The 24,072-nt window shown below is 50.9% G+C and overlaps 1 protein-coding gene across 4 annotated transcripts in view; it reads left to right on the top strand.

Annotated features, from left to right (window-relative positions):
• The window catches only part of LOC138511145 (histone-lysine N-methyltransferase NSD2-like), a 583,237-nt gene that overhangs the window by 481,529 nt on the left and 77,636 nt on the right, over window positions 1-24,072 (top strand). The window contains exons 1-2 of one of the 4 annotated variants that reach the window (XM_069626640.1): window positions 13,001-13,169; window positions 18,937-19,014. Coding sequence is in view for 1 of the 4 variants with exons in the window: in XM_069626644.1 (XP_069482745.1) it covers window positions 18,937-18,977 (41 nt within the window). In the remaining 3 variants the exon portion in view is untranslated. Of the gene's footprint in view, window positions 1-13,000; window positions 13,170-18,936; window positions 19,102-24,072 lie in introns of those variants that run through there. The other 3 variants (XM_069626641.1, XR_011280576.1, XM_069626644.1) reach the window with 3 other exon arrangements.

Genomic DNA, 24,072 nt, shown 5'->3' with positions numbered 1-24,072 from the left:
CATCTTCATTAGACAAAATGGTTTCCGAGGCCTAGCTAAATTCAGCAGGTTGGGTCAATGGTCCTTCGGCAGGTGACCCATCCACCACCTGGGCCCTGGTGGTAGGGAGGGGACCCCTGACGAGCCATGGCCCTCACCGGGGGAGAGGATGCATGGGAGGGGGGGGTCTTTTGGACCAATCCTCCCCACATAAGCCAGGATGTTCAGCCGTTGACCTCCTTGCCCATGTTTTCAGCACGGGCAAGGTGATTCACTCTCCCCTATCCTCCTCGGTTCCCACTGTTTCCTCCTAGTCCTGTTGGGTCTCCTTATGCGCCTGCTCCCTCCTTACCTACTCCCTCCCACGTACCGCAGCTATTCTGCCTGATATGTATACCACATTCTGTGCCCCTCTTTATGATGCTTTCTATCTCTCCTATTGTCATGATTCCTGCCCCTCATGTCCCCAGCCCCTTCAAGATGTCAGGCTGGAGCCAGGCCACGATCACCTACAAGGCCCTCAAGGGCCTCTCATCACTCCAAAGACCCACTTGGTGTCAGACTTGGTGCTTGTGGCACCAGACTCACTCCCATAGGATAACATTGGAGATTGGCCTTGTAGTGCATTGATGGGGACAAGATGGATGCCCCCACGTATTTCGGTTCCCAGAACTGCATGTGCGGTCTAGTCTTTTGGGTGTGGTTCAGCCAGAGACACCTCGGATACCCAGAGACTATTTAAGCCACACTCAGGCTGAGAAACATGCTTTGCGTTTTCTGCACCTGCAGCGTGACACTCACCGTGTTCGGATCGGTCTCAAGTAGGCCTGCATCTTTCTTCTGCGCTCAGCTCCTGCAAGAACAAGAACACCGTTAGGAACAGCCTTACATTGCGGCGCTTCTGCCCATCATTCATCGCTCCTTCTGTTCTGCGGGCATCTTCGGCGGTGTCATTCCCATCCCGGCACGCTACTTCCTAAGGGAAAAGAACAGAAAAAGTCATTAGTAAGCATTCTGCAAATCTTTGCTTATTTTTAAATACTGTACGAGCTTCAAAACGCTTACCTGAATCCCAGCCGCTCTGAGTGAACTCTGTCTCTGGAACTTCTCATCCATCTGCAAGAGGGAAAAGACACTCCAGGTTAGCGTGGAAACATCTAGAGGCGCTGCATACCACGCTTACCCACTGCATTTGTTCTTCATAACCGGCATCCACGCTGAAACGTAGCGGCACCTAAAAGGGGTGCATTGCGCTCTCACTCACCTTCCGCGCTACTCATATCAGCAGCACGCCGCCACCCCCGGACGCCGGCCATCATCTAAGAAAGGAAAGGAACAAAGTTAGAGAACTGTTCAAAAGACTCATTATACTTACCTGTCAGACTCTTGCCAGTGAAGTAACTAGGAAGCAACGAGCCCGCATCAATCAACGCGCCCCTGTGCTGAAAGCAGGACGGAGAGCACACTATCCAAGAAAACAAGGTGAGCTGTGGATCAAAGGGAAGGGTTGGACCCCGGGGAAGAAGGGGTTCAAGCACACAGACAATAGGGAGCTAAACTCTACCAATCCTGTGTTTCAGGCCCAGTCTCCTGTCGAATAGCCTCCAGGGAAGGGTTCAAGGTCGTAAGAGGTCAGAACAGGCTGAGTGATGTCTCCGTGGACACCAGGTGAGTGTTACACCTTCTTCTCTAACTGCTTCTCTCTTTCCTAACCTTCTCCTCTCATTAGGTCTGGCAGGAACAAACTCGAGAAGAACAAATTGGGCTCCAACCCAGGCCTGCCTATCACTGATGCCTACATTAGCGCTTCTGCCAGAGAGACTCTCACTGACATCCTCTTTCTCGTTCCTTCTCCCGACCTATGGACTCTTCATATGGTCGCTCGCCTTTCTCCTTACTCTTCCTCACACATTAATGGTGGCACCCGCTGAGAGGTCCTTCTTGCCTTTATGTCCAATTCCAGAGTCATCATAAATGTTTATCGAAACGGTACCATCCTGGTACAGGGCCTCAACCCAACCTCTTACTTTTTGATAGGCTTCTTCCTTGCCATATCAACTTTCTGCTTTCCTCCTCACAGGCTCCCTTGCCACCTGTTTCTACGGATGCCTGAACGCCCTTGCCTGCTATGCCCACCTTTGCTACCTTGCCTCCTGCTAAGTTCACTGCCTCTCACAACTGCTCCCTTGTCGCTTGCAACTGTACAGGCTCTCTTGCCTACTTGCACTGCTCTGACAACCATGACAGATTGGTGCCCTTGCCACCCACTGCCGCTGCATCTGTGGCGCCCTTGCCCCCATGTGGCCCTTTCTATACTGGCTCTCTTTCCATCTACTACTGTCCTGGCTCTCTTGCCTACACTCCCCGACATCCTTGCCAGCCTCACCTCCTATGCCCCTTCCTACCTCTATCACTCTGGCACTCTTGCCACTCACTTTGGGGACTACTATCCCTTGTACCCCCCTCGTAAGTCTTTAGAAAACAGAAATTTGCTCCACGTTGCTACGCTTGGCTTTCACTCTGCTGTCGAGCACTCCTCTGATATCTGCTACCACCTTGAATTCCTGGAACTTTGCCCTAGCCCTTACTGAGACCTGCTTCAAGGACAGCTCTGTCACGAGTTTACACACACTTCTCCCTGAAGGCTACAATATCCTCTCTGCCAAGGCCTAACAGGCCAGGAAGGGGAGTAGCCCTGATCTTTCCTGAGTTGATCCCCGTTTCCATCATTCTTCCCACTCGTGTCTACTCTTCTTTGAATGTCTGGCCTGCAGGCTCTCTCTCTCTCTCTCTCTCTCTCTCTCTCTCTCTCTCTCTCTCTCTCTCTCTCTCTCTCTCTCTCTCTCTCTCTCTCTCTCTCTCTCTCTCTCTCTCCTCTTACTCTCTCTCTCTCTCTCTCTCTCTCTCTCTCTCTCTCTCTCTCTCTCTCTCTCTCTCCTCTCTCTCTCTCTCTCTCTCTCTCTCTCTCTCTCTCCTCTTACTCTCTCTCTCTCTCTCTCTCTCTCTCTCTCTCTCTCTCCTCTTACTCTGGCCACCTTCTTTCGGCCGCCGGACCAGCCCACCCTCTTCCGCTCTGAATGGGCGGACCTGGCCTCTTCTCTCCGTTCCTCCTCCTCCCAACTCCTGGGGAATCTTAACATCCATCTTGATTCTCCTGACTCCTCGGGTCCTTTCCGCAACCTATGTGACTCATTCCCTCTCCACTCTACCTTCTACACTGCTGGCCACACCCTTGATGGTTTTATCTCAACAATCATCCCTGTCTCTCCCTGATCATTCTCTTCTCTCTTCCCACATGAAGATCTCTTCTCCTTTAGCACCGGCACACCCTGCACTGCCTCCTGCCATCAAGGTTATCCGACCCATGAAAAGAGTGACAGTGGCTACCTTTGCCTCCACCTACTCTCCTCCCTCTACTTCTGTGGCTGACTCCCACCCTTCCAAACTTTCACCTCTACATCTCCAACACACTGGACGCTCTTGCTCCTGTCATGAGTGCCCGTCTGAAGCCTTCCAAAAAGTGCAACACTTGGTACGACTCAGAGCTGGCTGCCCTTAAACTCAAGTGCTTGGTAGCGGAACGGAAATGGGGATCTTCAGGTGCATCAACTGACGAACTAGCCTGCTTCAAAGGCAACATAGACTCTGTATCCGCTCCAAGAAAAGAGTCTATATTCAAGCCTGCATCTCAGCGGCATCTAATAACTTGGCTGAAAGGAACTGACTAATCCTCTACTACACCCACCCAGGCCCTTTGGTCGGCCCTGGCTGCCCATTTCACTGCCAAAACACAGGACATCCTGTCTTGTTTACCCCCCAACCACCGCACCTTCGCCTGCACCCACATCTCTTGGGCCCCCCTTGGCTACCCTCTCTGTTCTCTCCTCCCTCTCCCCTGTCACACCTGAGGGGGGGGGGGGTCACCAGACAAGTCTGGTTCATTAAAGCTTGCTCCAAACAGGTTGACCGATGCCCTCCTAAAATCATCAAGGACAACATTGATTCTCTTGCTGCAGCCTTGGCCGACCTCTGCAACCTCTCTTTCGCCAATTGAGTTTTCCCCCACTTCTCTCAAGCACTCTCTTGTTCACCCTCTGCTCAAAAAACTCTCTGGTGACCCTTCTATCCCGGCAAACTATCCCCTGATCTCTATCACTCCTTTCCTGGGCAAACTCCTGGAGAAATTAAGAACAGGTGAACTGGGCTTAGGGTTACAGCTGGTCTGTTGGGCGACTCTTGATGTTTAAAAATAGGTGCAACAAATTCTCGTTTTCCCAGAATAATCAGTAGTATTGTCGCAGATCACTGGACTGACTGTAAGCCACAGGAAAAATCATATAATATATGAACAATTAACATGCAACCGCATGAAGAAGAGTCCAGGAAATTGCGCCTTATTTCAAATAATTGAATTTATTTATATTGATTTGCTATCGCACTCGCCCTTGCTTTACACGTGTTTCGGCCATCAAAGGCCCTTTCTCAAAATAGGGCTTGGACAAATTGATACTTAGATTTAACCTGAAAAACATTCACATAGCAATCATATTCAAAATTTTAAAAATGAAAAAATGCATAATTACCCAAGTGGTGGTGTGGATGCAGGAGAAACAAACAGGAGGAGAGAGTAAAGGCAACAAATGTAATATGAGTAAGGAACAATACCTAAATATTATATACTCCACCACAAAGGCCACAGAGCTTCCCGGTAAAGACTTACCCACTAGGGTGTTCAATGATTCCTCACTCTTCTCAATTATAAAGGGTTAAATCCCATTGTAGTCTATTTCATGTGAAAAGAAAACATGACGGGAAAGTCTATATCATACTTCTTTTGAAAACCCCAAAATTGTATAATACTATCAAAAAGCATAGTTTAGCTTGCATTCCGTCTAAAATTGCATTTAATTCTGCTTGCATTGCTCAGTTTCTTATTATTATTATTATAATGTGTCTCCACACATCTGGTGCAATGCGCAGTTCAGATACGTTATTAATTAGTTCATCTCATATACTATGATTAAAGGTAAGTAAGATTACACCTCATGTTAATTCAAGCACCTCCTGTTAGTCCAAATGCAACGGTCTCCATACAGTTATACGCGCACCAGTGATGCAGCCAGTTGCTCAGCAAGGACTTCCCATCATGGCCCAAGCACGTGTCCATGCAGCCCTGCAGCCCATCCCCGAATTTGACGCATCGGGCCCACCTTCCAGCATGGGGCCCAGGTGGAGGAGGTGGGTTGGGTGCCTCGATATGTACTTCAGGGCAGCCCAGGTAACGGATGATGACAGCAGGGTGGCAACTATGCTGTACTCTGCGGGGCCTTCGGTCCATTTTCTGCCCCTTGCCAACGTGGACTATAAAAGATTTGTCATGCTATCGGCCAAGCAAAAGGACGATGAAACACTGGACACCTTCTATGGTCGCCTACGTCGCCTCTCCCTGGGCTGTGCATGGGGAGACGCGGAGGACATGATGCTGATCCAGGCGTGCTCCTCGGGCAAACTCAGGATGCAGGTACTGAGGGAGCCGGGTATCACTGCCCCGCATCCTTGAACTAGGCCGGTGCCATGAGGTGGCGGAGGCTCGGGCAGCCAAGATGGAGGCGGGGTCCCGCTCAATAAAGTCGGAGGAGGTGTGTGCCATGTGGCGTGGTGGCAAAGGAATGAGAAGGACAGGTGTGGGACCCCGTGACAGAGCGAGGAAAGCGGGGGAATCATGCCAGAAGTGAGGGTCCGGCGGCTGGAAGAACATGTGGTAGGTGTGGCATGCCTGACCATTTTTCGAGAGTGTGCAAGGCATACCTGCCCGTGATGGTGCCGAGAGGCCCTGCTCAGACGTGGGTCCCGCGCCAAAATTGCCCACCAAATGTGGTCCAGGTGGAACAGGGCGGGAAGGACGACCAGGTGGACGAAGCCGAGGAGGAAGAGAACATTTTCATTGTTTCCAGCGTGGAGATCCTGAAGGGGAAGGCCAGGAGGCAACCGAGGTGTGTGGTGGAGGTCAACCACTCGCCAGTCCCGGTGGCCACTGGTACCTCGGTCAATGTGATGGCCCGGGGACACTATGATACTCTCGACTCGCCCCCGAAGCTACTCACGCCGAGAGCCCGCATATTTGCGTTTGGAGGACTGGAACCAATACTGCTGGACGGTGCCTTTGTGGCGAAGGTGGAGCATAAGGGCTTGCAGATCAAAGCCCGGTTCTATGTGACGCCCTTAAGCAACAACACTCTGCTGAGCTGTGCTGCCTCCGAGGCTCTTGGAATTGTCACATTCGCATACTCAGTATACCTCGAGGACATCAATGATCTGCTCGATAAGTATGCCACCCTCTTCAATGGCATTGGAAGGATGACCGGTGACCCGGTGAGGTTGCACATCGATGACTCTGTGCAACCCATCACCCTGAAACATTGCAGGGTACCGTTTCATCTGAGGGAGCCGGTTGATAAGGAGCTGGACAATCTGGTGAGTCCCGACATCATCGAGAAGGTGGAGGGCCCGACCCCCTGGGTGTCCCCGATTGTTGTGGCTAGGGAGCCCAAACAACCTGACTCTGTTTGGATCTGTGTAGACAGACTGCCTAACAAGGCCATCAAGAGGGAGCGGCACCTCACCCCCACCATCGATGACATTATTGCGGAAGTACAAGGGGCTCGATTCTTTTCCAAACTGGACCTCCGAGCGGGCTATCATCAGGTCGTCCTCCATCCCGAGTCCAGGTATATCACCACATTCACCATGCACCGAGGACTATACCGGTATAAGAGGCTGAGCTTCGGGGTGTCATCGGCTGCCGAGGTTTTTCAGAACATTATTCGGGGCGCCCTCGCAGGTCTGGAGGGTGTCCTAAACATCAGCGATGACATCTTGGTGTTCGCAAGGACTGAGGAAGACCTTTGAGAGACTGCAATCGCTAGGCCTCACCCTTTACAGGGACAAACGTGAGTTCCTGCACCCTTCAATCGAGTTTTTCGGTTTTGTCTTCAAGAAGGGTGGGGTGTTGCCAGACCCGAGGAAAGTCCTAGATATCAAGAAGGCACAGCCACCCGAGTCGGTGTCTGACGTGCGGAGCTTCCTCGGCATGGTGACCTATTGTGGGCGTTTCATCCAAAATCTCGCCTCTAGGTCTGAACCACTCCGGGCTCTGACGAAGGAGTCAGACTGGCACTGGGGCCCGCTTGAGCAGGCGGCCTTTGAGGACATCAAGAGCGCCCTTACTGCCGAGGACACCATGGCATTCTTCGACCCAGCGCTGACATCGGAAATCATTGTGGACGCCAGTCCATTTGGCCTGGGGGCCGTGCTGACCCAGGTGGATCGGGAAGGGAGTATCCGGCCAGTGGCATACGCCAGCAAAGCGCTCTCCGAAACTGAACAAAGATACTCACAGATTGAGTGGGAGGCGCTGGTGGTCCTCTGGGGCTGCAGGCGTTTTTGGCTCTTTGTCTTGGGGCGTCCAGTGACGGTGGTGACCGACCACAAGCCCCTGCTTCCCATTCTGGCAGGGTCATCATCGAAACCACCGGCCAGAATCGAGAGGTGGATGCTTGCTCTCCTCGAGTACGGGGCCACCCTGGTGTATCGGCCGGGAGCCAATAACGCGGCGGACTACCTCTCCAGACATCCGGGAGTGCGTGGGGGAGATGAGTATGACACCTGTGCGGAGGAGGCCGATGATCATGTCCGAATGGTGGTGGAGGCGGCCACGCTGAACGCAATGCCCCTGTCAGAACTGGAGGCGGCAGCGGCTGAGGACGAGTGCTTCCGGATCCTAAAACATTCCATGCAACAGGGCTCCTGGAAGTCTGTCCTGGAAGTGTTGGCGGGGTGGACCCAGGAGGCCAAGACAGGCCTTGAGCAACTATGGAAGGTCAAGGAGGAATTGTCCTGCTCAGCGTTGGGCATGCTGCTCCGAGGTGACTGGATAATGGTCCCCCAGTCCAAGGTGAAGGACGTGATCACCTTGGCCCACCATGGACACCAGGGTGCCGCAAAGACCAAGGGCAGGCTGCGGCTGAAGGTCTGGTTCCCCGAACTAGAGCGAAGGGTGGATGACTTTGTGGCAGCCTGTGTATGGTGCCAGCTGGCGTCTCCTCTACAGCGAGAGCCTGCCATCGAAGCAATGCCCCGAGGCACGCGGCCTTGGGAAGTCGTCCATGCAGACTTTGGGTCAACATCCATAGGCACCCATTTCCTTATAATCGTCGACGAATATTCACAGTATCCGGAGGTGGAATTCGTTGAGTCGGTGGCCTTCGAGCACGTGGTCGTGGCCATGGAGAAGGTGTTCGCGGACCATGGATTTCCCCACACCCTGTGCTCTGACAACGGATCACCATTTCAGAGTGAGCGGTTCTCCGAACTCATGGACAGCTGCGGGGTCCAGCATAGAAAAGTGTCTCTGTTGTGGCCCCGGGCAAATGGGGATGCTGAAAGACTGATGCGATGCTGAACGAGACATTCAGGATTGCCCAGGGACAAGGACAGCCACTCCAATGAGCCCTGTACCAGTTCTTGCAGGTGTACCGCACCACCCCACATGCATCCACGGGGGTGGCTCCAGCTGAGGCCCTGTTCAAGCGCTGCCCCAGGGGTCTACTACCCGAGGTCGGGGAGAAGGAGCCCGGAGTGATTGACAATCAACAAGTCGAGGTAGACCGACGGGTGAGGATTGAACAGGAGAACCTGCGGAGGGGTCTCCAACACCAGCGGCTCGAGCCGGGGGACGAAGTCCTCATCCATAATTGACACCCCCATGGGAAGCTCTCGCTCCCCTATGAGCCGGAGCCATTGGATGTTGTGGCTGTAAAGGGGTCCATGGTGACGGCCTCGGACGGAAGATCTGCCGTCACCCGAAATGTCAGCTTCTTCAAGAAACTGGGTGATCCAAGAACTGAACCGCCGCGGGAGCCGGACTTCGTGGAAATACCCGAAGATGGAGGTGTTCCCTCCAGCACACCTGGGTCCCCTGTCCAGGGGACGTCTGCCGAAGGACTTCCTGTGCCGGAGGTAAGCGGGAGGTACCCCCAGAGGGCTGGGCGAGGGAAACCCGCTTACCTCAGTGATTACGTGCTGGGACAGTTGGTTGGTCAACCTGAGTGAAGGGATCCGGGTGGCTGACATTAAAGGGGTGCTAGGCAAGTGTGGTGAAACGTAGTAGTTGATTGTTTTTAGTGGTTTGCAGTATACGTTAAAAGCATTTGTGTGTCCTCCCGAAAAAGGAGGAGTGTGGCGCTGCCCCGGGATGCGAACGCGGCGGCGTGCCATATAAATAAACGGGGCATTCCCGGCCGCGGTAGTGCGACCGGGAAGCCCGAACTGTGAGGACGTGTGTAGTGTGTGGTCCTTACAGGGTGGGGGCTTACGGGACCGCACGGGGCCAGGACACACCCACAACAGTCTGCATCCCTTGAAAGGGTTTGTTTGCCACAAGTAATGCAGTGCAGATCCCTACCTGACTGTGATACAGCCCCATCAATAAAGCCTGCACGAACAGAACTGTTATTTTAAAGCACAGCCTCATGGGGACATTTGCCGTGGCTGTACTTAGATCACGTCCACTATGCTGAAGCATGTGCATTTGAGTTACCCTTTTATGATTGATTGCCAATGTCTCTCCTGCTGTAAACAAGAAGAAGTCTTCAGATATGAAGGAGCCATTAGAATTAAAAGCAACCATCTTGGAAATCACGGTTATCAAGAGGAAGCCTACGCACACCAAGCGGGCTGAGATAAGAAGGGGCTTGCACACAGTCTGGAAATGGAGGCGTGCTATCAGTGCAATCTGAGTTCCACAGACTGAGGTAGAACCTAGAGTACACACAGAGGCAAAAGTGCAGAGCAAGCCACTGCTCTGTGCGTTCTGACTTGTCCATTGCCGTTGCCTTCCACCGATTTTGACTGTGCAGTTTCGTAATCTTTTGCTCAGGGCCTAGAGCCCAGCCTCAGCTGTCACCTATTTGGGTGCCATTCTGGCTGTCTTATTTGGAATGGCTATGAGTGCAACTACGTGATTGTCTGCATTTTGGATCATATTCATTGTGTTGTTCAGCAGTAAGAGCTACTATTTGTTCACCCCCCACCCACCGCATCAGGGCGCTGTTGCAAACCAGTTACATGCAGGGTGAAACATAGTCATGGAAAAACAGTTCAAGAGTCCAATCGGGTGACTGATAGGCGAAGAGCCAGGTATTTAGCGCCTTTCTGAAGGGCAGTGTGATTCCTTCTGCCCTTAAGGGTAGGGGGGGGGTGCATTCCAGTGATACACAGGAAGTGTTGGGAAGCTTGAACATCCTCTAGTGAGTTTCTTGAAGGTGGGGGGCACCAGGCGGTTAGCGTGGTGGGATCTTACGGGTCTGGTGGATTTGGCCTGCTTAAGGTTTTGCAACAGGTATTCGGGGACGACCTTCGCTAGGCATCTATGCGTAATGCAGGGGGTTTTGAAGATGATTCTCTCTTTAATGTGGAGCCAGTGCGCTTTTTTCCTTGCAGATAAAATATGCTCTCTTCTTGGGATGTTCAGAGCTGCATATAGGGCATTATTTTGGATTACTTGGAGTTTTGGGATGTTCCATTGAAATGTCCCTGCTAAGTGCGCGTTCCATTAATCTAGTCTAGCCCCTATGAGGGCTTGGGCAAAGGTGAGGCAGTTAGCTGGCATGAGGACGTGTCTTGCTGTGTTGAGGAGTTTGGTGGTATATGCAGCGGATGATGTGATTGCCTTCATTTGTCTGGACAGGGAGAGGGATGCATCGAGGTGGACCCGTAAAGTTTTTACTGTGGTTAGGACAGGAATTTGGATGTTGTCTATCATGAATTCTTTGAATTTAGGATTGAGCTTTTTTTAAAATTTTTATTTAAAGCTTGGCTGGGGAGCATGCTATGAGGATCTTGGTTTTGTCATCGTTAAGCATAAGTGGTTGGTGGCCATTGTAAAGACTGGAGGGGGGGGGGTTAGTATCCTTATTTCTGCGTCCTATATGGTAGGGTAGAGACACACAGCACCTCAGACAGGGTTCGCTACATGGTAGCTATGGACGAGCAACCAAGGTCTAAGCTCTCAGGATGTGATGAGGGCTGGTTCTTAAATACAGTGAGTCCCCAAGCCCCCACAAAGGAATGTCCACCCACTATGTTAAGTGCTACCTGCTCAATTGTCTCCGCGACAGCCTTGGTATTACTGATCACCTGCTCCCTCCTTTCCGTGCTCTCTTTGGCCGCCCACTCTGAACCTTCTTTCTGCTCCTTCATGTGAGGCTAAGAAACTTTGTGTCATCTTAGACTCCACCCTCTCCTTCTCCCCTCACATCTCTAAGAAGTCAAACTATCAGGTGCACCTCCTCAGAGGTATTCTTCCGTTTCTCACTTTGCTCCAAAAGCTCACTGTCGGCAGATCACTGGTCCTCTCTACATACATGCCAACATTCAGATGCACTGGGGAGGGAGATTTCCACAAGGAAATTGGGAGATGCATATTTCCCCTTAGGAATGCATTGGGGCTACAGTTATTTTAGGCAATATTTTTCACCTAAAAATCGGGAGTCTCCTGCCTAAATCGGGCGGGTTGGCATGTATGTCTCTAGGCTGGACCATTGCAACAGCCTCTTTCTAAATCTTCCTGTCTCTACTCTTCGACCTTAACTTATCCAGAACATGACTTGTCCTTGGTCCCAAGCCCAGGGATTGTATCTCTCCAGCTCTGAAATTTCTTCACAGGCTCCCTGTGGCTGCAAGACCCTCTGCATTGTCCACAAGGCTTTCTGGGGCCTGGGACCGCTCTACCTTCAAAGTTCTCTTCCAAAACATCTTCCTTCTCGAGTCAAACTATGATCCCACTCAAAACCGTGGTCCTATTTCTCGTCTCCATGACTGGAGGAAGAAGGAAAATCAACCACCTAGCAAGACGGAGCAAGAAGTCTATACATAGAATTCAAGTCACCTGCAAGGAATATGTCGCCGTTGAGTCTCAAGCATTCACTCGTCAATATAAGAAATCAGCTTTCCCCAAAAAGCTTGGAGAGGGAATAGTCCCTGAATATCAAGATATCTGTGAAAGATTGTCCCAAATAAAAACCTATGGAGGATGCCAAAGCAATGTGTTCTATATCATATTGGGACCACTTGATTTGACAGTTGTCAAAAGGCCACCAGCAGGGTGACCCATAGTAGATTTGCTGGCTGCCTGAAAAGCATTGTCAACCCCTCAAGATAGGGCCATCCCAACAGCCACGTGCGTTGAAATGTTGGCATGTATGAGGCCTTCCCACTAAAGACAAGATCTCCCCACCTGAGCATCGCTGCGAGAAGGCGCTAATGACTGGCAGACCCTGATCAGCCGCAAGGCTTGTCAGCGCCTCCTGAGACCCCTCGCTTAAGCTTGTATCACTATTGGACATGGTAATATGAATACCCCGAAGCCTAAGGTCGTAGAAGGGTGTAGGAAATGAAAAGGGAGGGGCAGCGTGGACAAATCCCCCACCACCACCATTTTACGCGGGGGGTGGGGGCTATAATGCCATTTAATTGCCACAACATCAGAAGCTGGGAAGCACAGGCAGGGGTGTCATTATTCTAAGAGTAGTAAATGCAGTGCTGGACTGGACTGGACCGTAGGATAGTGAACAGCCGACTCAGCCGGGGCGCTTGGCGCATGGCCCGCCAGCAGGCACCAGCGTGAGTGCAGGCGTCTGTTGGCGGCGCTGCCGCACATCGTTCTTTTCTTGCCTGGGATCGCGCGCAACTGCGCATCTGAGAGGGGCGCGCCCGCCGACCCCCCAGCATGAGTCGTGCGTGCCCTCGGTGCTCGCATCACGTGATGCGCGCGTTCCCTCGGTGCTCGTCTCACGTGATGCGTATCCGCCGTCGGTGCTCGCATCACGTGATGCGTACTTTCCCTCCGTGTAACTTGCCGTTCGTACTCGCATACGTGATGCGCGCGTTCCCTCGGATCTCACATCACGTGATGCGCACGTTCCCTCGGTGCTCGTCTCACGTGATGCGTCCCCGTCGTCGGTGCTCGCATCAAGTGATGCGCACGTTCCCTCGGTGCTCGCATCACGTGATGCGCACTGGCCGTCCGTGCCCGCATCACGTGATGCACAGTGCACGGCGGCGGCGGCGGCGGCGCTCAAGCTGCGGCGCCGGTGCCTGAAGAAGTTTGCACCTTCCGGATGTTACCTATGGCAAGTATAGGAGGGAGGTCGAGCTGCTGGGCCACGTGCCCCGCCCCCAATGGTCCGTTTTCCCTTTCACTGTCTCCTCTTCCCTGGACTTTACCAACTCACCCGAGACGGCCCCCGCCCTTCATGCTCCACCTCCCACCAGCTTCCCCTGCCTTTTCTCTCCAATGCACGCTGCTTTTTAATAGGTCTCCCAGGATAGAACGGGCCCTCGCGTTCCAGGCCACTCAGAACACATGGAGGGATGGCTTAAAAAAAGAAACACAGGAGGAGTTTTGTGGCACAAAGAGCAGATGGTGCTGTGCGTGGGAGGGGTCAAGCTCAGTGCTTTAAGTGGGCCAGGGCCTGCCGGAGTCTTGTGGCACAAAGAGCAGATGGTGCTGTGCGTGGGAGGGGTCAAGCTCAGTGCTTTAAGTGGGCCAGGGCCTGCCGGAGTCTTGTGGCACAAAGAGCAGATGGTGCTGTGCGTGTGAGGGGGCAAGCTCACTGCTTTAAGTGGGAAGAGGCCTGCCAGAGTCTTGTGGCACAAAGAGCAGACGATGCAATGCATGGGAGGGGGCGCGCTCAGTGCTTTAAGTGGACCAGGGCCTGCCGGAGTCTTGTGGTACAAAGAGCAGACGATGCAATGCATGGGAGGGGGCGCGCTCAGTGCTTTAAGTGGGCCGGGGCCTGCCAGAGTCTTGAGGCACAAGCAGCAGACGGTGCAATGCGGGGGCCTGCCGGAGTCTTGTGGCACAAAGAGCACACGGTGCTGTCCATGGGCGAGGGCAAGCTCAGTGCTTTAAGTGGGCCGGGGCCTGCCCGAGTCTTGTGGCACAAAGAGCAGATGGTGCTGTCCATGGGAGGGGTCAAGCTCAGTGCTTTAAGTGGGCCGGGGCTTGCCAGAGTCTTGTAGCACAAAGAGCACACGGTGCTGTGCGTGGGAGGGGGCAAGCTCAGTGCTTTAAGTGGGCCGGGGCCTGCCGGAGTCTTGTGGCACAAAGAGCAGATGGTGCTGTGCGTGGGAGGGGTCAAGCTCAGTGCTTTAAGTGGGCCAGGGCCTGCCGGAGTCTTGTGGCACAAAGAGCAGATGGTGCTGTGCGTGGGAGGGGTCAAGCTCAGTGCTTTAAGTGGGCCAGGGCCTGCTGGAGTCTTGTGGCACAAAGAGCAGATGGTGCTGTGCGTGGGAGGGGGCAAGCTCACTGCTTTAAGTGGGCAGAGGCCTGCCAGAGTCTTGTGGCACAAAGAGTAGATGATGCAATGCGTGGGAGGGGGCGCGCTCAGTGCTTTAAGTGGGCCGGGGCCTGCCAGAGTCTGGTGGCACAAAGAGCACATGGTGCTGTGCATGGGAGGGGGCCTGCCAGAGTCTTGCGGCACAAGGAGCAGACGGTGCAATGCGTGGGCGGGGGCGCGCTCAGTGCTTTAAGTGGGCAGAGGCCTGCCAGAGTCTTGTGGCACAAAGAGCAGACAATGCTGTGCATGGGAGGGGCAAGCTCAGTGCTTAAGTGTGCCGGAGCCTGCCGTCTCCAAAAAGTGAGGCTCAGCTGGGGCCCCCCGGTCCCAACCATGGCGCTGGTGGGTCATCCCCTGACACAGCTGCAACGGGATATGAACCCGCTGGCCGCTTGCCACTGACTTGCCTGACTTAATCATGATTAAGTCATGCAAGTCGATAGCAAACAGAGTCAGGCAACAGCTGTGACTGAGAGGATTGACAGCCAGTCACAGTGTTGCGTAAACTGTTTGAGCAAAGCTCTGACTGGCTGACACTTCTGCCACTCACAGCTGCCTGCCAGAAGTGTTTGTAACTAGCTTCATAAAGCAACCAGTTACACGCTCCGTGAATGCCAGGCCCTGAGGACAGCAACACCTGCATATTTGTTGCGAACATGTTTATTGCACTGCTCTCCTGCCCTGAAGAGCGTGGTTGGAGAAACCCGGAGCCACGCAACGCTCTTAATGAGCATTTAATAATGGCAAATGCCAATTTAGTTTTATTGAGAGGCACAGCTCATTGTTTTAGTCAAAGCGGACCAGGTGGCGGTTAAAGATGAACTGGCAGTTTTCAAAACTGAAAATGCTTGATCTCCCTCTGTGACTGTGCTATCGACCATGTAGGTTTGCACACAGTACCCCCATTGCAGTGTTTCCAGTTTACAGCTCCCTGGGTAGGCTGTGAGGCAGAAAGTGTTCTCATTTGAACTTTACAGACTTTTATTTTATAAAGTGCTGACAAGCCACCTTTTACCATCACTTCATTGCACTTTAAGATCTTGGAGCAAGTGGAAGAAGAGAGGTGGCTGGAAATGAAAGCTCAAAGAGAGGGAGAAGAGGACAATGAAGGCAGTAGCAATAAAAAATGGTGTGCGATTCACCAAGCTCTGTATGTGCATAAGAAAGAGATGTGTTAACGCATCCGCTACACTTGCGTAACGAAATGCACCCTACCCTGTTCACAAAGGGTATTAAAATGTGCACATAATACATGCGCAAATGCAGATGCTCCTTGTACACCCATGTGAGCAGTTTGTTACACAATATGTACTTAGTAATGTAGGCTAGTTTTACATGTTCATCTTTAGGCCATGCCCATCAATTCTTGGACCACGCCCCCACATGAGGGCCACCCTCAATTTCTTACCCCACTTAAAGCACTGTGCAAGCTCCACACATTTTATATGAGAAATGTGCACTTGTGCACTGGTTCTGTAATTAGGATGGAAACATTGGAGTTCCTCATATTCCCCTAAAGGTTACTTATGTAGGACCAATGCTTACAGGGTCTAATTTATGACGTGGGGCCTATGCAAATAAGCTGCATGCCACAATAGATGTGAATTGAGCACATGTTGCAGAGGTCTTTGTGAAATTTGTAGGCCCAATGTGCTCATCAGCTATTCCATTCTAATTGCACATGTGGTACATGTCATTTTAATTGGTTATTTATAAGACGCTTAATACCTAGAGGTTTCTAAGCGCTGACCTGGGGATCAAACCTGTGTTGCTCCGCGTTGTCTTGCTTCCAAGGTGAGCACGTTGCCCCTGAGCTATCGTCCTGTGACAGCCGATGTGCAGCATCCTCTCCCAGGAAGAACTTTCAGCGGTCTTGCATTCTGCACGTGACACTGGGATGTGGTATATTAGATCTGTTGTGTGTTTACCATGGAGGATCTGTGATTTATATGTCCGAAAAGGCACATCCTTCTCCAGCAGAACACCGCTGGGATGTGGAGGAGTGGCTTCAAAATAGCTTGTTTATAGGATTGGTTGCGTTGTGTTGCTGATCCGGAATGCTTATCTGCACTCTTGCATGCGCTGCCAACTAAAAGCAATATCAGATGGCGTTGCAGTGTGGTTGTTGTGGAGGTTATTTAGAAGGAGCTTAAGATAATGGCATTATAATGCTTAACATTGTCATCAGCAATGCCTCTTTTGCTCAACATATGAAAGCTATGTTGACAGTTTGTTTATATTGTGCTGCACGCCGGAGACTGACTAGCCACTACGCACATTACTGACTAACTGCTCGTGCCATGTGTAATGGTGTCATTTGTAAACCGGGGATTCCCAGCCTGACGACGGGGAATATTCAGAGCATGTGAATCCATGAAAGATACCAACGCTGGGGAAATTGATTTACAGGTAAGAAACTACTCCCTTCTAGAAGCCCAATGCCTAGTACATCTTGCGCAATGGAGGCTCAAAGGCACCTTCCATGCACACAGTGTGAGACTCAAAGTCATCGACCCTGATCACCTGCAATGCAACAAGAACCCGAAAAGCATCCAATGCCTAAGAAGGACATACCTGTCTCATCATACCTGCTCAATGAAACACTGGACGAATAACCTTTTTTGCCTCAATGCTACTACCTGGCGTACAAACAACGGCCAATGCCAAATGGCTGCAAATTGTGTGCTGGGAAAGGATGCAGCTGGCAAATGACACTGAGCAGGGGGTTCAACGTCATAAATGTGGAATTGCGTGCCCTAAGGCTGATGACCATGCAGAACTGATACGTCCTTGCTTGTGCCTCCCGAATACGCAAAGAACGGCTCTCTCTCACATAATAGGAGCTGTACACAACCTAGGAGCTCACATGAAGAAAGAAGCTGGAATACAGAGTGAAGATTGGTTTGACACAATTCTTTCCTGGGCACCATCCTGGCTGGTGGTGATAGTGAAGATGCTGATGCCTGTTAGCGTCTTGATGTTGGTCATTTTCTGCACGTGCAAAATGGGCCTCTGATGCTGTGCCAAAACAGTGCCTAACGGAGCAATGATGAAGGTTTAATTTGGGGTAACATCCAAAGCACCTGCGGTACCAGAGAACGGTACCCATACAGATGACCCAAACATTCCTTACATGGTAGAGATTGAGCATCCATTATCCCCCTTGGCACATCCACCAGACCCCAAAAGTTGCACCGAGCACTGGATTGACCTAGCTGGGGATGGGGAATGCATCTACATGACCTGCACCCCTGAGGAGTATGCCCGGTCTGGTGCTAGCATACAGCATGTTTATAAAGCATGGGTTCCAAAGGACGGGCACCCACGGTATTTAGAAGCTCAGAAGTGGGAGAGGTTGCGAAGGGGGAGGAAAACATAAAGTGGAACTTAGCCAATGACACTGCAGGGGAGTTCATTAATTTAGAGTTAATGAAAGGGGGGAATGTTTGGAAGGATAGAGGGCCTTCCCACCCCCCCCCCCCAAGCGATACAGAATGAAAAAAACAAACACTAGAGAACACACCCAGAGAGCAGGGGAGAGAGGGATGCACACAGAGGAGGGTGCACAATCGCGTAAGTGCATGCATTTTAGGCTATACAGTAGATGCAGGTGTAACCAACATCTTATCTGATGGCAGCAATTTTGGAACTTGGACCCAAGCGCGGCGAACAGCATTATATGTTTTAGTACTAGATCCCTTGTATGAGCACGAACATCACCCCCTCTCCGGCTAGTTCTCTCGGAGTCCATGAAATCCTTCATTGTTCTAGAAGTTACAGGCCCTCTCGCCCTGGGAAGAATGCACCCTGCTAGGTGATGAGAAAGGTGCAGCATGCCTCTTGGCAGTAGCATCCCACCGAACAGATAGCGAGGCCTTTCTGCCCCCAACGATCCCCCACACAAGAAATACTGCTCTGCAATGCTTTCATCCCAAAACCCTTGCATATCACACTATCATCCAAACCCAGACCACCTAACATAAAACATTTACACCCCTCGATCGATCACTAAGATCAGAAGGCAAGGCTATCGCGCCTTCACAAGTGGGTAACGTGATTTGTGCAGGGTGGCGTCAAATTATAGCCTAAAACGAAGGCAGACGACCTTGGGAGTTGCTGATCTGTCTGGGAATTAGTTATGTGCATGAGTTAGTGTGACCTGAGCTCATCTCTGTATCAGACCAGAACGTTCGGTGGAAGCAGAGTTCTTTGCTGATGCATCTCTATTCTTGTAGAAATAAATGCTTGTTATACTTGCAAGTGGTTTCTTGGGCCTTTTTCCCCAGTGGGTTGCATTTTTTTTCGGCAGGGGCGTGCCTTTACTGTCGTCAATAGTATATGGGTATTTATTGAGCGCGGACCTAGCTTCGGAAGCAACGGAGCGCTTAATCATAGGAAGAGCACAGTGAGGGAAGCAGAGAAAACAAGGTAGTAGGGATCTAACGGGAGTGAGTGCAATTGTCATGATGAATTGTCTTAAGAGCTGTCGTAATGAAGACCTATTGTGAAAGACTGAGAATTAAGCTGCAACATAACACCTCTTCCTTTTTATTGTCAGGAGCTGTAAAATTGGACAATATCCCACTGATGACATTGTGAACTATCCAGGGTTCAGAGAAGGACAGCTCTGCGATGGGTGAGAGAGATGGATTTTTGCTTGAGTTTATTATCTTTCAAAGACATTGCCTGAAGGATTGCTGTTACTACACCTAGACCCCCAAGGGTGAGCTCTCACTAATTAGTAATGTCTCTGACGTCCAATCAAATGTTTATGAATACATACTGTAACGGTGTCGAAGAATGAAGCTGACACAAAGGTGGTAAATTTGTGGTTAAAGACTTTTATTAATGAAATAAACCCTCAGTGTCCCTATCTGTACGAGGGGTTTCCCTGCCTCAAATTAAATCTGACGGAACGGTCAGGAAACCCTCACTATCCCGATCTCTTAAGAGGGGTTTCCCTGCATTAAACTAAATCTGAAGGAACTGTCAGGAAACAATCACTATCCCTATCTCAGAGGGGTTTCCCCACCTCAAACTAAATCTCAAGGAACTGCCAGGTAACCCTCGCTATCCTTATTTCCAAGAGGGGGTCCCTGCCTCAAACTAAATCTGAAGGAACTGTCAGAATGTTCGCTCAAGTGAAAATCCACCGTCCTGTGTCAGGACCTACTTCTAACCCTTACAATACCACTAAAAAAAATATTGTCCAACAAAGTTCTTTCTCCAGGAGAATGACTCCCTTCACCTGGTGTATGGGTAGCGTTTCCTTAATGTTCTCTTGAAAAGACAATGCCAGGGGGAATGACCCCCTTGCCCTGGCCTGCAGCAACCTCACAAAGGTCTTTCCCCAGGAGAATGACTCCCTTTGTCTGGTGTATGTATGATCCCTGAAATATCCTCTTGAACACAAATGCCAGGGAGAATGACTCCCTTTCCCTGGCCGGCAGAAATCTCACAGAAGGTTCTCTCCCCAGGAGAATGACTCCCTTCTCCAGGTGTATGTATGATGCTCCCAAAAATGTCCCCTTGAAAACAAATGCCAGAGGAAATGACTCCCTTCTCCTGGCGCCTCATCAGCGTACTTGACTGGCTTTGATTTTCCCACCGGGAGAATGACTCTTCTCCTTGTGTTTGAGAGTTCTTTTCTTACTTGGGTTGCACCCTTGTCAGCACATTTATTGGGCTATTTTCTGTTAGCTGCTAGTGCTCTTTGGGAGACATGTGTTTGTTTGGGGCTCAGAGCTGGGGAACTTGGGCCTATGCAAAGTTCTGCGGAGCAGGGGCAACTTGTCTGGGATTTATGCGGGTAAGGTGGAGTCAGAGTTAATCTTCGTAGTCGTCGGAATATGTGTCCCTTATTTATGAGTCTGCTACATAGTTATTTACTTCCTCAGCTCACACATCCTCCCCCTGTCTCATCAGTTACAAAGGCCCTTGCTAATTTACGGTTCTGCTTGTGACCTTTCTAGTCCTCAGCTGACTCATTGGGGTAGTCAAGGGGACGGGGAAAACTATTTCCTCTTTTAGGGGGCAGAGGGGGCCATAGCAGAGACATTGTGCGACTCTTTTGCTGGAGGGGTTACCTAGTATACCCTGTGTCTAGATACTCATATAGCAGTCAAATGGGTGGGTGCAATGCCCTTTCATCAGGATATCTTTTTTTTTTTAACAGTGATTTTTTGCAGAACAAACTCATCTAATTTTTTTTGGGGGGTTGGAAAAATATATATATTGGGTGTGGGTGTTTGGGGATACATAAAAAATTAAACGGGATGGGGGATTGAGGTGGAACCCCCCAAAAATAAAAAAATAAAAAATTTGATTAGTTTTATTCGTTAAAAAATCTGCGGTAAAAAAGCCAGCGGAAAAAAACCCACGATGAAATAGCATGGAACTGTCAAATGCTACCCTTTCCTCTCAAAATGGCTGGTGGCAGTGGTTTTACAATGTACTACCATGATTTTTCCCGACCGCGAACACCGGTAGCCTTAAATCGCGGGAGCCATGTTTGTCAAGATGGTGTCTGAGCCCCCTCTGTAAAAACAGGTCCTGGTCTTTTTTTGCCATTTCTTTGTGGAAAGGTCCTTCTAGAGTTTTGCTTTGCGCGCCAAGCCAGGTTTGGCTCCTTTGTTTATTCGCCTTTGGCGGGCTTCAGGAGTGAAGACAGCCTCTGGTGCCCAAATGTCTGGGGTGGGCAGGAAGTGAGGGAAGGGAGGTGCTCGAAACTCCATGTGCTTAGTCTCCTAGGAGACCCAAATGCACTCTGTGGTGATTGGCTGGCTGACTGTCGGGCAAGGACAGCCACCCTGCTGGGTGAGTGACAGCTAGGCTGGAATGAATGGGAGAGAACTAAATAAAAGGTGAGTCTCTTGGCTTGAAAGGTCAGAGTCGACCACTGGAGCGAAAGAACCGAAGACGAGCTTGAAGAGGACGGCTGCTGCATCTCCTGGACCGTTTGGTTTGCCCAGTGAAGCCCTGCTGCAGGTCCGAATCATCAAGTTCACCACGACAGAGAATCCCCTTCAAGGACGACTTCTCCCTCTGAGTTGGTGGGACCAATCAACTCGACAGTAAGCCACCCGGACACCTCATCTCGGAGCTGGTTGAATTTCCTCAGAGTGCTGCAGGAAACCGTATAACCAGGGAGAGGGACACCAGTTTGTGTGCTTTATTGACAGGACCGAAATTGAAGTTTGCCAAGTGCCAGCTTTTGACTGTCCCAGTGCATTGCAGGAGTCCCTCAACGTCCTCCCTCTTGTCCACCCGACTGAGACCCAGGACCAGCGAGATCTGCAGAAACTGCCAGGAACAGAAGTCTTCAGCTGCATCTTTTTCTTCATGTGTAAGGTACTGTGAAATGAGACTGAGGGTACTTGCCTCTCGTGGTGAAAGTGCTTGCAACTTTTGCAACTCGCAGGCCTAATCAGCTTGTGACCCAACATATGATTCTTCTTATTACAAACTACTTCTGAGAACTTTGGCAGATACTTTTCCGTTTACTCACCAGAACTGCTTTATCCTATCCAAGACTTTAGCCCATTGACTTTGGCCTAGCCTATTGAATTGAATTGACTCTTCTGGTGAACTCAAAATATCTGCACTGTCTGAAATAATTGTAGTCTTTTTATATTCTGATAACCTATGCCTTTTTGCTCCTCCTTCAAAGTATTGTGAATGCCTCAGAAACTTTAGAGTGTACAGTACCGAAGTATATTTGTGTATGATATTTAACTGCCTCGTTCTAGTGAATGCTTTATAACTGACTGTTAAGATGGATTTCTGAACTCTGACCTGGAGGGGCAGAGGTTCAGAAGGCCAGCCTAGTTTCTTGGAACAGGGCAACCTCTGGACAAGCCGGACCAATCAGGGTAGCAATGGCGGCGGTCAAGACTATGTCTCAAGAGGAGTGAGGGTGACTGAAAGACCTCAATGAGCACACAAAGCAAGGACACTTACAAATTACTCCAGACAGGTGTTATATTAAAAATATAGACACATTTATTACAAGGCCTTTGTAACATCGACCATAGCAAAAATCGCAATAATACTAAAGTAAACCAACACATCACAATCAATACAATATATATACAGGACTGAGGGGTCTAAGGAGTTAGGAGCACGAAATATGTAGACCACCTAGATGGGGAGGAAAACAGGCAGTGCAAGTAATCATTAGACCCAGCTCGACATCAGAAATGCACCTAACTAGGAGGCAGTCCAAGCCCTACGAAGAGAGGAGCCTTATGCTCAATAGTACATACACGCGCTTGTGCCAATGGACAGAATAGGGTCTCTTGAAGGGTCTCTGACAGTTCAGGAAGGTGGATGAAGCGATGAAGAACAGGTCCCCACTACTCAAGCAAGAACTCCACTTGCGGGCAGAGGCAGGATGAGAGTGTGGGAGGGATCCGCTATATCGCAACAGCGGTAGAAAAGAAATGGGTTCCTGCGCTAGGGGCCACCGGTTGGGGTATGGACTCCCCGATTCAGGCAGACCCAGACTTCGCCAGTTCAGTTCACCTTGCTGGCAGGTTCGGATGCGACAATCAGGACATCTCGACACCGTGTAGATTCCGCGGTAGCCGGATTCCGGGTCGAAGGGGTCACCAATGCAGCGAACGTGCACAGGTCGTTACCACAGCAGGGCAACACGGCAACCGCGTTTACTCTGGTCCGGGCGCACTCGTCTCACTTTAGACCTGGGAATGCCAAGTGTACGAAATTCGGTGTGAGGGTGCCGTGGACACAGAGCTAGCAGTAGGCCAAGTTTCGAGGGCTTCCCCGAAACGGCGGTGGTGACAAAGCAAACGTCCTGTGTAAATTGGTCAGCCCACTGGTAGGCCCAGGGACACTTCCGAAGAGGCAGGGTTTGATGAAGGTGCTGAGAATAGTTGGTCCCACTATTCCAATGGGTCGAAGCGCCTTCGCAGATCTTCTAGGACTATCCGTTGCAGAGGGGTCTCGCAGGACGCCAGCGGGCTCAGGGTAACAAACCTTCCAGCGGGTCACCAGCGGTTCCTCGACTCGGCTTCTTATTGCAGGGTACTTGGCTCCTTATCCCTTGTTCGGTGTGAACTCAGGAGATCGACTTGATAGTGGTGTTTTCGGCCTCTCTTATCCAAAGTTCCCTTCGCGCCAAAACTGAGAGGACCCAATGGGAGATCTGCTCACAAACACTCACTCCATACGTGGGCCAATCACGGACCACGGTGGTCCCAGGCATTCAGGGCACTCCAGACTCTCTGGCACCCAGGATGTGTATTGGACACAGACATCCCAGCCCACATCCTGGAGGCACACACACAAGGCATGCAGAAGCCCGCAAAAGCTTTGGGTTTCGCAGGAAAGTGCATGACCAAATAAGGACTGAACCGGGTCGACTCGACCTGGGGAAGGTGAAGGGGCAAGATGGCCAAAGGACAGGACAAAGAACCGCGTGGCATGGCCATTTTGGAGCCAGGCCACCTATTCGTGCCAAACGCAGTAAGCTTGGATAACATGGCAAAAAAGGGTTCAAAACATAAGATAAACGATAGCTGCCATCAGTCCTGTCCGTGACACACCTGCACAGTTCATAATAAGTCCAGCGAGAGTTTCTAGGGCCTTTGGAATGACTAGAGACCCAACAGTGCGGCAAAGTAAGTTACATTGCACTCTTGTTACATGTTGCACAAAAGCTGCAGCATGAGGA

This window comes from Ambystoma mexicanum, chromosome 6p (assembly GCF_040938575.1).
Source record: "Ambystoma mexicanum isolate Mex_15411 chromosome 6p, UKY_AmexF1_1, whole genome shotgun sequence".
In the NCBI taxonomy this organism is placed as follows: domain Eukaryota; kingdom Metazoa; phylum Chordata; class Amphibia; order Caudata; family Ambystomatidae; genus Ambystoma; species Ambystoma mexicanum.
This window is presented reverse-complemented; position numbering and strand designations above follow the sequence as displayed.